General features: G+C 32.4%; 1 protein-coding gene across 6 annotated transcripts in view; it reads right to left on the minus strand.

Annotated features, from left to right (window-relative positions):
* USP15 (ubiquitin specific peptidase 15) overlaps positions 1 to 14,226 on the minus strand; it is a 140,522-nt gene that overhangs the window by 38,339 nt on the left and 87,957 nt on the right. For 3 of the 6 annotated variants that reach the window (XM_036992289.2, XM_036992288.2, XM_036992294.2), the window contains one exon: positions 11,591 to 11,735. In XM_036992289.2, the coding sequence (XP_036848184.1) occupies positions 11,591 to 11,735 (145 nt within the window). Of the gene's footprint in view, positions 1 to 7,403; positions 7,504 to 8,976; positions 9,001 to 11,590; positions 11,736 to 14,226 lie in introns of those variants that run through there. The other 3 variants (XR_005054182.2, XM_036992290.2, XM_073213355.1) reach the window with 3 other exon arrangements.

Below are 14,226 nucleotides of genomic sequence, written 5' to 3' on the forward strand. Positions count from 1 at the left end.
ATATCAAACATTGGGGATATAAAAGAAAACCAATGATAGCCTCTACTGTGATGATTCTCACTGTGTAACAGGTATTTGTCCAGGAAATGGGGTTTAAACAAGGAGATAAGGCAATCATGTTTGCATTTCAAAACAATGACTCTGGAAGCACTGTACTAAATAGTTTGGAAGAGGACAAACAATGAACAAAGAAAGTTAGAGAGCCAAAATTTCAACAGTTCACACACAAGATATTCAAATATTGAAATAGTGTGCTAACAGGAGAGAAGACAGATGTAAGTGATATTTAAGAGGTAGTAGAATGAATAGGACTTGGGATAAGTCCCAGGTTTTTGACTTGGGTTACTGGAAGGATGGTTCCAACTCAAGGGAACAAAAGAAATAAAAGAATTACGTTTCTAGGGAAATATGTTTGGTGTTAGTAGACATGTGGAGTTGAAGTTATCCATAATATTATTCAGGCAGGAATGTCTACTTAATAGTTACATGTTGGAGGGAAACTAAGGAAGGAGAATTATGGTTGAGACAGATTTAGGATTTGTCATTCATATGTCAGATGTTAACTTCTCAATGGTAAAGGGGCTACAAAGAACCCAGCAAACAGATCAAAAGTTACTCTATGAAAAACATTTCTATAGGGTGGTATGAAGGTCACAGTGATGCTGTAACAGCAGGTGATACTTACATACTGCTTATTATGTGCCAAGCACTTATTAAGCAATCTATCTTCACCCAACAGATGAAGAAACTATGATGTTTCTTATCCAAGGTCAGACAGCTTCTAAGTGGCAGAACTACAATTTGAATCCAAGCAGTCAGGTTCAAAATGCATGCTTTTAACTACTATGCTGTGCTGCAGAGATGACTACTGAATAGGATGTAAGGAAGTAGGGAGAAAGTATAGACCATCCTTTTCAAGATTAAGGGTCTTGCTCACTACACCTCCCTGCAAACCTGTTTAAAAAAAACATGTATAATGCTGAAGGGAAGATAGTGAAGAGGTTAAAGGTATAGAACAAAGAGAAGATGATTAATGAAAGAAGCCTCAGGGAAGGTAAGAGGACTCAGGAAGATGGTGGTATAATCTTAATGACAGAGACACTGTTGGTATGGTATCCAGTAAGTATGGTTGGAATCTTAAAGTATATCCTACTATTAAGAATTTCCTTATAAACAATTAGGAATAGTTTCTGTAAATTTCTTTTAACTTAAAAAGTTACTAAAAAGCTTTCCCTTGGCAAAGTACATAATGCTTAGAAAAGCCCTGGCAATTACTGAAGAACTCATATGTTCTGAATTATATAGCAAATCTGAAAAAAAAATTATATATTCATTCATATATACATAATGGATATATGTGTATGTATATTAGTGTGTGTGTCAATGATTAAGTTTACATTCAAAATAGAATCTCTCTAAATGAAGGCCATAGACAGACTTTTTAATTATACACAAGCAACTGGATTATAAAGCAAAGTGATTTTTTGGTATATCCTTCAAATTCAAATAAAAATCATCTTTGATGTTATCACTTTAGGAGACATATGTTTGCTCCATTAATATTGTCATTGCTCAAAATATTTTAGGTACTTCTCCTTTTAGAGCTGGCCCAGGTATTAAATAGCATCAATATATAGTATGCAGGAATGGCCAATATTTGTTTATTGAGTGTACAAATGATGTGGTTTTTGCTACGGTACAACAGATTTCTTATGTAGGGATATCTGTAGTGGAAAAATGTGGGAATAAGCATGAGCTATAAGATTATAGGTGTACCTCTGGTAATTTATTGATATTTTTGTGATCCGATTAAAAAACAAAAGTCATAATGAATAACACACTAAACCAAATGAAATCAAGATCCAACTCAAATGTCATCTCCTTGGTGAAGACTATCTTATTTCCTAATGGCTCTCTTCTCTTTGCTTCCACAACATCCGCTGATCATGTTTTCTAACATTATATATGTATCTTACTTATCTATGTCTTATCTCATTGACTATACTATGAAATTCTAGAGGACAGGCACTATCTTTTTCAATTCTGTATCAGTGACTAGAAAAATGCTTGGCACATAAGAGAGACTTAATGGATGTTGGATTAGCTAAATAAATAAGTCCAATGAAACAAGAAAAAGAGTTTAGTTGCTCTTAATTCCTTAGCTCCTTTCTCTGTTCAGCCCTAAATGAACCCAATTATTTATATGAACCCAGTTATCTATTTTATGTACCATGTAGCTGAATACAGCTAGAGAAAAATCTCAAGAAATAAATTTATACCATTTTAAATTGATGATCTCCAGCCTCAAATGAGATCACAATACTGCCAAGCAATCTTAATCTTTCATTCTTACCTAATGATCTGGTCCTCGTACTTTTAGGATAATCGAAGTTATGACAAAATCTAAAAACTAGTTGTATCCATAATCTCTGTCTTTTTTCCTGTTGCTACAGTCTTTCCTCCATTCAAATGTTGCATTGTAAGGCTTAGTTCTGGGACCTCTTTTTCACAGATGACCTCATTTAGATGCAATCTCTGATTTAAGTACCATTTACAAACAGCCATGTTTTATCCAGCCTAGACCTCTGGTGTGTATTACATACTAGGATATCCACTCGCCTATGATGTATCATCAGCTTGGATGTTTCATGGGCATCACAAACTAAATATGCCTAAAATCAACTGATAATCTCCTACCTACCCCAAATCTACTTTTCCTACTGTATGCCTCCTCTCACCACTCCAATTTCATTAAACGGTTATCATTTTGATGTACAAGCCAGAAACTAGAGACAAACTTATTTCCTTCACTTTTCTTTAATCTGAGTGCTCTCTACATGCCAGACACTGTTCTAGGTATTAGGGCTATGGCAGTGACTAAAAAAAGGCCTGCACTCATATAGTATGAGTCTGAGTGTATGTGTGTGTGTGTGTGCATGCGTGTGTGGGGGGGGGGGGATGGGCAGAGAAAGGGAGGGAGGGAGAGAAAGAAGAGGTCAGGTGGTCATGATTGATGCATGGCATGTGGGGAGGGTGGTTATTACTGTATACAGAGTGAGAGGGGAGGCATCTGACTGATAATAAAGACCTAAAGGAAGAGAGAAAGTAAGGACATAAATATGTGGAGGGAGAACATTCCAGATACAATAAATTTCAAGTTCAGAGAATCTGAGAACTTTCTTGGCATGTGCAAGGAGGCTGGTGAGAAGGGAGCAAAGTGAACAAGGAGGAAAATAATAGAAATAAGCTAGCAAGAGGCCATCATGTGGGGATTTATAATCTCTTTTAAGGACTTTTGTTGAGTGAAACAAGAAGGCATTTAGTGCTATAGACAAAGAGTAACAGGAAATGCCTTGGCTTTGAAGAGGATGCCTCTGGCTGCTCTTCTGAGGACAGACCATAGAGGTTAGGAGTATAAGCAAACATCAGTTAGGAGATAACTACAGTAAACCTGAGGAGATAATGGTAGCCTGGAACCTTTCATACCTTTGTAATACACTAAATTCCATATTCTTCGTACATGACCTGGCTTTTGTCAACTTTTTCAAACTCATTTTATACCACAACCTTCCAAATATCATTCCATAGGTTACTTATCTTTTGGTTCCTCAAACCTGTCTTAGAGACTTTGCACGTATTGCTCCATCTAACTACAACTCTCACCTGCCTAACTCATACCTATTCTTTGGTCACAGCTCAAATATTACTTTGCTATCCAGGATAAACAGGTGCTTTCTGCACTCTGTTATTTACTCACAGCACTCCATTTTATCTCTTCATGTTGCTCATCCTAACTCACAATTTATGTAATGTTTATCTCCCCTACTATAGTAGTATAGTAGTATACTACGTTCCATAGTAGTATACAATAGATACTGTTTTGTTCACCATGGTATAATTAGTGCCTTATCAGAGTGAAAGGAACTTATTGGGACCTCAGCAAATATTTGCTGAGTAAATAAATGAATGGATGACTTCATAAGTATATCTTATTTGAAAAAAAATTGACCCAATTTGATCACCTACAATATTCTGAAGATAATGCTCTGAATAACTTCAGGTTTTGGTAATCATCATCAAAGGAAGAGAGATATTTATCAGTGACATTCAGAAAAATAAAAGCAATTCCACAAGGTGTTCTTGAACAGCTGTGAAGACTCTTGCCATCAAATTGTAAGTGTGTATATAACTTCCCAGGGAAACAGTTTTAAACCAAACTGCAGTATTACTACTTTATGGGACCATCTTGTATTATGAAGACCATATATTTGGAATAAATATAAAAACATTTTTTATAGTTGCATAACAATGGGGGGTATACTTAATGCTCTAAAAGTTAAAATGGTAAATCTTATGTATATGTGACCACAATAAAATAAAACAAAGCATTTCTTACAAGTTGATTAGTATAATTTTGATAATCATCTCAGAATGTCTGTGTAACAACCCAGTTTCAATACATTTTTAAACTTGTTTCAGTGAATGACAAGTCACATAAACTTTCTTTGCCTCAATTTTCTCATTGGAAAATAAAGATACCTTATGCCTAACTCATAGACCTCTGTGAATAGGAAATTAAGAAAGTGACAATGATATGGAAACAACCTGCACTATGCAAAGAAGGGTAGTTATTATCAGAGGCTGTTGATTTATTACTGGGCTGTTAATATTTTATTATGACTTTATGAGAATTAGTAACTTATTTAAAACATTATTTAATTAAGCAATGGTTTTCAATAACCAACTCACTGACCCTCTCTCTGTTAAGTATAGTTTACAAATCACTGTTAAAGAAGTGATTGATAACTCTTAGCAACTGGTTTCCATACATACAGTCCTAAAAGAATAGTGAACTAAGCATTCATTACTGGCAAACTGATAACACTAATGAAGTTGGCCATAGGCAAGAAGCATCACCACAACTATTTCTACTTACAAACTAAAATGGAAAGATGATGATTTTTCATTTAAAATGGAAAGTGACATTAAAAGAAAAAAAATCCAATAAATGAGGACCCTTCAGTAATAAATACAACATAGCCTCAGTTGACAAGAATTTAAATGTATATATAAAATAGGCAAAAGACAATAAAACAAGCCTGTAAGAGGGACTTAGCATGGTTTTCCTCTTTTTAAGGCTCTATTAGCCCAATACCCTATATTCTAGTGACCAATTTGTAATTTAGAATGTAAGCCTGACACATTTTAGAATCTTCCAGTCATAAAGAACAGAATGATATTTGTTTCTGTTTAATAAAGGGGGAAAATATACCTTAGAGAATAACTTGACATCAAGAAAATGAACTGATTTTTAGGTAAATTTTTAGGTAACAAGTAAATTTGGCATCATTTTTTCTTTTTTGTTTTCGGAGGGGGGCAAATTTGTACTTATCATTATAAATTACAGATTGACATCTAATGTTTTCCTTTCAATTACAAATAAAAATTATTTGAACAATTATTAAAATCAACACAATTATATTAACTGCTTAGGCTCACAGACACTGAGAAGGGTGGTTACCATGGGGGAGGTGTTAGGGTGGGTGGGGAGGTGAGGGGACAAAGGGGCATAAAAATTCTCAATCATAGTATGTTGGCCATGGGGATGGTAGTACAGTATGGAGAATATAGCTAATGATTCTCTTAACACCTTCCTATATTGACAGTAACTGTACCAGTGGGGGTGAGGATTTAGTAATATGGATAACTGTTAAACCACTGTGTTGTGTACTTGAAACCAATATAAGACTGTGTATCAATTATACTTCAATAAAAAATTGTATTAACTGGTATTATGTGATCACTGTAAGTAGTCATACCTAGTGAGAATATTATTGAATTGTTATGGATCTTTAATAGCCAGAGTAATGTAAAACAATGCTGTATTAGAATCAGATGTAACTATTTACAACTCCTTGAAATAATTTGTCTATTTCCCAGTTATCTATACTTACATTACTTCCCATTATAAAATTAGAAACAGACAAAAGTCTCCATTAATTCAGAAATAGAAGCATTTATCTGAGAGAAATTTGTATATTAATTCAGAAGAATATGAAGTAATTGAGATTGTTCTTCCCACAATCTAAGGTTAAGAAAGGCATGTTCTGATGACAAGAAATCACTACCTGTGTTAAATTAACCAAGTTACACAAGTGTAAGGTATTCTTTCAGACATACCATTTCTCTCCCAGTTATATAACTAAATTTTTATAGAACTATGGTATATATACTCTTTCTCAAAATAATCTCCTTGAGAAATCAGGTTTTCCTTTCTCATCCCTCTTTATCTTTCTAAAAGAAAGGGGTATTTCGCCCTTACCCTAGTTCAGACAAAGGGAAAAGTAAAAACAATGGTATCTGTGTTGAGAAAGTGAATGGTTCTAATGAATACAAGCAAGGTAGTTTCCACTGCTTTTTATCAAAATGGAAAGACAGCCTAACTGAATTGTCATTTGATAAATGATTAAACATATTTTTGATAATAGTCTGCCGTGTAATTTTTGACACATAATATAGAAGGAACTCAAATAATTGAGTTTAATTTCCTGGAGCAGGTGTACTGTATAGTGTAGGGAACTTAGTCAATAAAAATTTTGTAAGGTGACAGTAACTAGACCTACTGTGGCGGTCATTTTGTGTAAAAATATCAAATGAGTATGTGGTACATCTGAAAGTAATATAATATTGTATGTCAATTATAATTTTTGAAAATGCTGTCTTAGGAAGAAGTATTTGAATTTTTGTTAGCCACATTCTCGGTTTATCAGAAGACATTTTCTTCACACTATTTTTTAAAATTCTTATGTCTCAGGGGTTAGGTATTTCTTTTTTGATGGAAAGTATATTCATGTATTTAACTGAAAGTTTAGTTAATTTGAGTAAAATTAGAAAGCTTTACGTTAAACTGGACTTCCAAGAATTTGTGTTTCAGTAAATGCAAAAACAATGTCTCAAACTGAAGAGTACAACAGCATAATATTTAATTATTTGTATAGTTATGAAGTACTAGAATATAGTACTAGTATACAGTACTAGAATATAAAGTACTAATAGCTTTAGTAATAACTTTTTCACTATTTAACAATGTAATAAGAATCTAGTCTCTTTAAAACGTTACTTGTGTGTAGTATTATTCATTCTCTTTAAGTCTTTAAAAAAAAACCTTAACATTCTATTTAATATTCTTCTGAAATTACTCAGTAAGTTTTTCCCTAACCCAACAGATCACAGAAAAAAAGTTGACTTTAAAAATGCTTGCAATCCCAAATGACTTTACATCATATGACAGGAATAATTGACAGAAGATCCTTGATTACTATCATTTGTTTCAATGACTTCCTAGAGTTTATTTAAGGAGCCCGATCACTTCCAAGTAAAGAGTTTGAAAACAACAATCTTACGCCATGCTGCTTTCCAGTAGAAAAGACCATATGACTCCCCTGCTTCAAATCCATCTGAAGAGTTGCTTCTTCCAGGAAGCCAATCATGAGCCTCCTAGGCCTTGACAATGAAAAAGACAAGGGTTGGAGTGCTCCTGAATCTACTCAACTAATGCTAATTAAAATTACCTCCAATAATGCAAATTTTAAGAACTAGACATTTTCTCAGTGGACTAATACAGCTAAGGCAGGAGAAAACTATTATGTTAACTTACTTGTATTACAAGGACATGGTGGTGTACACCTGTAATCATAACTACTCAAGAGGCCAAGGCCAGGGATAACCTGAACTCAAGTATTTTGAGTTCCCTGCAGACTGAATTTTCATAAACAGTTCTGTTACTATATCCCTTACCTGTCAGTTTGCTTAAGGAGAGCTAAACTAACACAGTTCAGAAATGAAACAGACAATAAAATACCATTATTGCAATAATACTAAGTGAGAGAAAAGTATCATCAATTCTTTCTTCATTCACTGGTTAAAGCCAAAGTGGAGTAAGATACTTAGAAAAGAAGAAAAAAGGGGCTATGGGAAGTAGAATTTTTCAAGATTCACTCTGCTTAACTCCTTGAACTGAAAAAAAGACAAAATAATATCAACCTAGTAGCTATCCAAATTCATTTAGTCAGTATCCCAAGAACTCTAGTGTCCATCAACTCACTTAGTCCACACAAAACTCCTAAAATAAGAGTACTATTATTTTCTTCATCAGATGAGAAAAATGAGTTGTGGAAATAACCAGTACAGCTAATATGTTTTCAATGCAGGCTGTGTAACTTCACAGTCTGTGCTCCTAATGTATCACTTATTTTTAATGTGTTCTTTTGTAATTTCTAGCCATAATATGGTGTTTAAACTGTTCCTTAGAGTCCCAAGATCCTATGAGAATGCTCCTGGGGCCATTAAGGGAAGTAAAAAAAAGCAAATAGGACACTGGGCACTTCACCCAACCAAAGCAACTTTACTACATCAGTTTAAATGTTGAGGATAAAACTAACCTTTACATAACAATAATTTAAAACAAGATTTTCATGCTAAAAAGCAAAAAGTTTGAAAGTCACAATATCTAGACTATAATCTTTATAAAGCCAGGATCTATGCCTAAAAGTATCTCATATGTTTGATATTCAATAAATGTTAACTTGATAAATTGAAACTATACTATATGGTAGTACTATACTGACAGAAAAATTTAACACTCATACTGTTACATCAGAGAAAACCTTGAATACCTATACAATTAATTGAATAACAATAATTATATTAAATCACATTCAGATTAGTGTTGCTTAGATTTTAATCATGAATTATCAAAAGATTTCATTATTTCAAGGCTGCCAGACGGGTTAAACATAACCCATTCTCATAAAAAAACTAGTTATGCTTTTCACACATTTTTAAAGATATATCAATAATTATACTGTCTGATGTACTAAAATGCCTGCTCATATTTTTAGTACTGAATTAATATAAGAAATTACATTAAAATTCAAATTATCAGGAGAAATATTTTACAGTACTTTTGAAGCTCATGAATTATCTTCAATTTCACAGAAGCTACAAAAATGAAAAAAGCATAATTGAAATAGTATCCAAAAAAATTATTTTTAAAAATCTACTTTATTATCTTTTACCCCTTTCATTTGCAGACCTAAGAAATTACATGTATGTTCATGAAATAGAGGAGGAATAAAGGCTAATACCACAATATGATAGCGGCTTAAAGAAAATAAAAATGAAGTATTCTAATTCTGGATTTGGACAAAAAGTCAAAAGCAGCCAAAGTACAAACTCCTTTTTTCTCTTCCCCAACTTGAAGAGAGAATTTTATTTTAGAGAAAGTAGTTCTCAACCAAGACACAGATATGAAATATCTACTGCCCAAAATACTTCATTGAAATTTTCATCAAAAAAATTTTAAGATTACCAGAAAATAACAAACAATATCCCTAATAAACCTCACCCTCATGGTGTATCTCAGTTGAAACAGAACATGTTAAGGCCATATATGTTAAAAAAGAGGGTCAGCATTAGGTCTACAAATTTATTTTAATAAAATTGTTTTGAACAGAAGCAAAAACTAATAAAATGAAATTTCTGATACTTAAACATACACAAGAAAGTTCAACAAATGCCAAATCTAGCTCAACATAAGTGATTATAAGATTTAATTTTAATACTCATTTTTGAGAAAATTACAGTTAACCATATGGAGACAAAACACTAAACAGACTATATCAAAGGCACAGAAAAGTATACTAGAATATTTAGTTTTAATGCAAACCAAAGCCTCCCATGACCAGCACAAACACTAACTTTTGTTCTCTTCTGACAGACTCAAATTTTTAATGCTTGTGCTGTTAAAATATTTTCTTAATCCTTATGATAAAGCACCAATATTAGTTTTCTATACCAGAATATCAAAAAAGAAACAAAATAAACTCCAGGCTTTATCAAGTTTCTAGAACCAAAGTAATTTAGTGGTGGAAGAATAAGGAGTGATATGAAAGTTAATATGACTTGGTGATACAAGAATAGGGTTTTCTGGTACTGATATAACTGCTACTTATAAAAAACTTTTTCTAGAGATGATACGAAAGATGATTTTCAGTGACTCGGTAGGGTAATCCAACAGATACTCAAACAAAATTAGCTTGTCTGTCTGTCCCTATCTCTGTAAGCTCAGCACCCATGTACTTCACTTTTTGATATCTAAACAACTTTCAGGATAGTAACATGCTTTGGCTTTTTCTTCTCAGATAAGTTCCCCTTCTCCTCTTCCAGAAAAATAAAAATAAAAACAAATTTAAATGTGTTTATCTAACTAGTGCTAGGATCCTATAAAAACAATTTTGAATAAAGTAATTCATATTGAAGTATAAATAATATTGCTCATAAAAGAAAGTTTAAAGGAAGAGTTTATTAACCTGCACAGTAACTGATGGAGCAAACAGGCTATTTCCTGAGTGGCTCAACTCTAAACCAAGAAACCAGAAATTAACCATTGATGCCCTATTGTGCATTTCTAAAAGACTGCCAACTCCTGGTTATGGTGGTTAAATTCTAAATTTCCAAGAATGCTATAAACATAATGGTTAATTTAGGGGAAAATTCAATTAATGGCAATGTAAAAAAGGGTTTATTTAGAATGTTAGATGGTGAAGCGTCCTATACTTCACTCACATAGTTAAAAAAATTGTAATAATGTCCCTTAAAATCCATATTCTATATTTAATCCATATCTTTGGAGACTGTCTCCTGGCCATAGGAGATTCAGCATTAAAATATGAATAGAGAACAGGAAGTAAGATTAAAAATAAAAATTCTGAATTTGCAAAAATAAAACCTTACCAAAACAAGGTTAAAATTCAAGTATCAAAATAGTATACCATTATTTTGGGTTTTTAGAAACACAGAATTTTATCTGTAAGAGGGGAATGAAATAACCAGCTCATTTATACATATTGAAAGTGACATTAAAATACATATAGATGTTGTTACTTCAAAATCAAAGACATAAATATTTAACAAGTTAAGTTGGAAGAGGGTACAGACAGAGCAGGAAGAAAAGGGAAGCTCTATGGACAAAGGGCAAAAAAGGCAGTGATCTCTTATATCCCCAAATTAAAAGACCTTTCAGGGGAAATGATTTGTTAAAATATGTATACAAAAGGAGGCTCATAAAACTTTCTCATTTTTTAAAATCTTAATTTCACATTAAGGTAAAAAAAAATTTCTTCAGAGTTAGAGAATTGGTAACCATAACATACTCATTTTCTAACATTTCCACCAATGTACCACCAAAACAAGAAACTTCTATTGAATATGTAAAGGAAAGATCTCACTAAGGTTTTATTTCTTCTCAGAGAGCTTAGATTTTGTATGGAATTATATTTTTGCATGAAGTAATATTTAATCTTCTATTATGTGGTAATCAATAACCTGCCACCTAGTTGAAGAATATGATGATATTCTACTACCAGCACTAGAATGAATAAGTCAAACGTGCATCCTTAAATCTTCCATGAAAACAGAAACTCTCAAAACATGTATGATACTCATGTTCTGACATGTAAAACCCAACTTCTTCTCACTGTGCTGATTTCCATGAAACACATGAGTTTTCACTTTGTTTGGAAAGACCTACCTGGATGGCGGAGTTCATGAAACACGTATTTCCCAAGTTACTTAGGCCACAGAGGCCTGGCTGTTCATTGTTTCTGCCAGGTTCTGAATAATCATAGTTCTTATAAGCAGTATATGATGGGAGACAATAATTTGAGTTCTTCACACTGGAAGAAAACAAAAAATATTTTTCATAATGTAGTCAATCATTACAATATAGTTATAATGAACACAGTACTTTAAATCTATGTGAGGTGGTCAGTCATTAAATTTTTTAATAAAGCAATTAAATTTTTTAATAAAGCAATTCTTTAATAAAGCAATAAATTTTAATAAAGCAATTTTTTAATAAAGTACTTTTTAAGACATGAAACTAAATCAAAATAAACCCCTTAATTAAAATACTCCTCATCCAATCAATCCACAGAATGACTGCACCATCTACCACACCAACCAGTACAAATCACTATTTTATCTTTCTACCCTGAATTAACTGAAGCAGCTTCACAGCTCATTCCATCCTTCATTGCTCCATCAAACTTAAAACATTCTGACTTCAAACACCACCTGCAGCAATAAATCATCTCATTTATGTCCCTTGCACATCCTGTTACTGTAAAAGATTGAGAAGAGTAGAAACTGGAAGAGTTGTGCTTTAGTTACAAGTGAAGCAGAGATTTTCAAGGCCTCTGTGACATCACTGTTTTGATGCACTGAAGATTCTATTTATAGTTTCTATGCTAGACCAGCAAAATCTAGTACTCAAATGGGGAAAAAAAACCTTAGGTGATAAAGACTGCAAAAAATGAAATGATTCTAAGCAAGTACATCCAGTATCACTGGGATTTCCTTTCTTCTAGTTTGTCAGAATAATGAAGATTCTTTAACTAGATGAATATAAATCTCTGGATAATTTGTACTATCACTATAATAAATATTAATCTTAAAAAATCTATATAATCTTCAACTTTAGAGAATCAGGGTAATTTCAGAACAAATTAAGTCAATAAAAATGACTTAAATTACCCTTTTTTTTACATGTAATAAAATAATTTTATGGAAAAGGAAGGGTTTTCTCTTAATTTTTAACAGGATATCTTAAAAATATTTATGATGGAGAGTTTAGATGTAATTCAAAGGTTTACTTTCAATCATTTATTTATTCATTACAACAAACCTGAGTCATTGCTAAATCAAGGTCATTGCTAAAAGCAAATGATGTAAATAAAAGAATAAATAATCACATGAATCAGTAACTCAGACAATCTCAATTGGCTACAATTTATTCCTGGAATTATTTTTTTAAAATAGTTTTTACATGTATTTCAAATACTTTCTTCTGTAGCTTCTAACTCCTACTTTAGTATTATAACAGATTAAGTGAACTATACTACTGCCTGTTCTAAACAAGCCTTTAGTAAACACACACATATACACACACACACACTAACAAGCTAAACAGGTAAAAACACACAAAACCACATCAACTGAAAAACACACATACAATGCTAACTACTAGTGTTTCAGGATTTCTAAGAAAACACCACTCCCTCTGCCATAAACAAAAGACCAACTCCCAGACTAAAAAAATATCTACCCTGAGATTAAACAAAACAGTAGCGTACAAAGAAATGCAATCTTGATCAATTTAAAATCAGAACTGCTGGACTTGTAGCAATTTGTTTTAAACTAAAGAAAACTGCATGAAACAAAAGAATTCAGGCATCTTTTGGTTTTTGCAGATCACTAGCCATATGATTCTTATTTTGTTTTATGCTCCCAGTAACTTAATAAAGTGCAAGGCATCTATTAGCAATTCAGTGTAAGTTCACTCAATGATGACTGGATTCTTGAATGTAACTCCAAGGACACATAACAAAAAGCTGAATCCTGTTTTTCTTTTATTCCCATAAAGAAGTTCTAAAAATCAGGGTCTTTATGTATTATAAAAATGAAAGGTCAAAATTTTCTACACATTCTGCACATTAAAGAAAAAGAACACACATATTCCACCTGAAAATTATATAATATTGTAGCAGTCAGAGTACAACAGGGAGTATGCCCAAATGCATGCTCATGCAAACACACCACACACACACACACACACACACACACACACACACACAGAGCAGAAAGTATAAAAGCACATTCTTTGTGGCAATAGGATGGAACTTGCTGAGAGGGGATTCCTATATTTACTGGGAAATGGACAGAAAACTTATTTGCATAAGCAGTTTTTTGGTTTTGTCTTTTAAAATCTGAATTTTTAAAGGATATCTACATTTTGGTTTAAATGACAGGATAAGTATAAGTCTTGTCCAAAGACATAGTTTGGATGCTCAATGATAATAATGAAAACATGAATTTAAAATATTTTATTACTACCTTGTCAATCACTTATAATCCACATTATATGTGCTTTCTAAATCAAGTATTAAACTCTTGTCATGGAAAATACCAAAATCAGAGGTTACTTAAACACACTGACAAAGTACATAGAAACCTAGGCCCAAAAAATGGACTCTTATTATCTTTTGTAACTATTTCTGCTATTCTTTCTGTAAAGATTGTAAACTAGTCTTCATCCTATAAGCTTACAGTATTTTGCAAAAATAAATAAATTTGCCAGCAATATTAATGGGGATTTAATAGTATACT

Source organism: Manis javanica, chromosome 10 (assembly GCF_040802235.1).
Source record: "Manis javanica isolate MJ-LG chromosome 10, MJ_LKY, whole genome shotgun sequence".
Taxonomy (NCBI): Eukaryota; Metazoa; Chordata; class Mammalia; order Pholidota; family Manidae; genus Manis; species Manis javanica.